Source organism: Eimeria mitis, genomic scaffold, assembly GCF_000499745.2.
Source record: "Eimeria mitis Houghton genomic scaffold, Emh_scaff3465, whole genome shotgun sequence".
NCBI classification, from domain to species: domain Eukaryota; phylum Apicomplexa; class Conoidasida; order Eucoccidiorida; family Eimeriidae; genus Eimeria; species Eimeria mitis.
The window spans coordinates 5901-6596 of record NW_013571806.1 but is presented as its reverse complement, the minus strand read 5'-3'; the positions used below and the strand labels follow the sequence as shown (position 1 = coordinate 6596).

At 51.0% G+C, this 696-nt stretch overlaps 1 protein-coding gene across 1 annotated transcript in view; it reads right to left on the bottom strand.

Moving 5' to 3' along the window:
• Window positions 1-662: 662 nt before the first annotated feature.
• The window catches only part of EMH_0066390 (uncharacterized protein), a gene marked incomplete at both ends in the record, with an annotated part of 1712 nt that continues 1678 nt past the window's right edge, over window positions 663-696 (bottom strand). Inside the window, one exon of the mRNA XM_013498495.1 lies at window positions 663-696. Within this exon, the coding sequence (XP_013353949.1) occupies window positions 663-696 (34 nt within the window).

The following is a 696-nucleotide window of genomic DNA, read 5'->3' as shown; positions in this document are numbered from 1 at the left end:
CAGCAGCAGCAGCAGGAGGGGGCTGATCAGGCACAGTGAGGCCTACGATGGTGCTGCTGTTTATTTTATTTATTTTAAACCTTGTGGCTATCGAGAGCAGCAACTCTGTTTGTTTTATTTTATTTATTTTTTTTTCTTGTTTTTGTTTTAGCTGCTGCAGCAGCTGCTGCAGTTGTTTAGCTTTATATTCCGTTTTACTTAAAGACAGCAGCAACTCATGCTTCTGCTGCTGCTGCTGCTGCTGCTGCTGCTTCTTTATATGCGTCTGCTGCAGCCGACGCTGCAGCAGCTCCTCTCCTCCTGCTGCTGCTGCTGCTTCTGTTTGTATAGAGACAAAACGACTCTCTGATTCATCGTGCTGCTGCTGCGCTTGCTGCTGCTGCTGCTGCTGCTGCTGCAGCTGCTCTTGCCTTTCTTGCTGCTGCTGCTGCAGCAGCACAGCAGCTCTCCGTATTGCTTCCTCACATCTTCTTTCTATCTCTATTGTCTGCTGCAGCTGCTGCTGCTCTCTATCGATACACCCCAGTTGCTGCTGCAGCTGCTGCAGCTGCTGCTGCAGTTGCTGCTGCAGTTGCTGCTGCTGCTGCTGCAGATGAAAGTGCAGCTGTTGCTGCTGCTGCTGCTGCTGCTGAGATGCAGCAGCACTCCGAGACATACTACCCTCATTCTCTTCTTCCTGCTGCAGCAGCAACACAG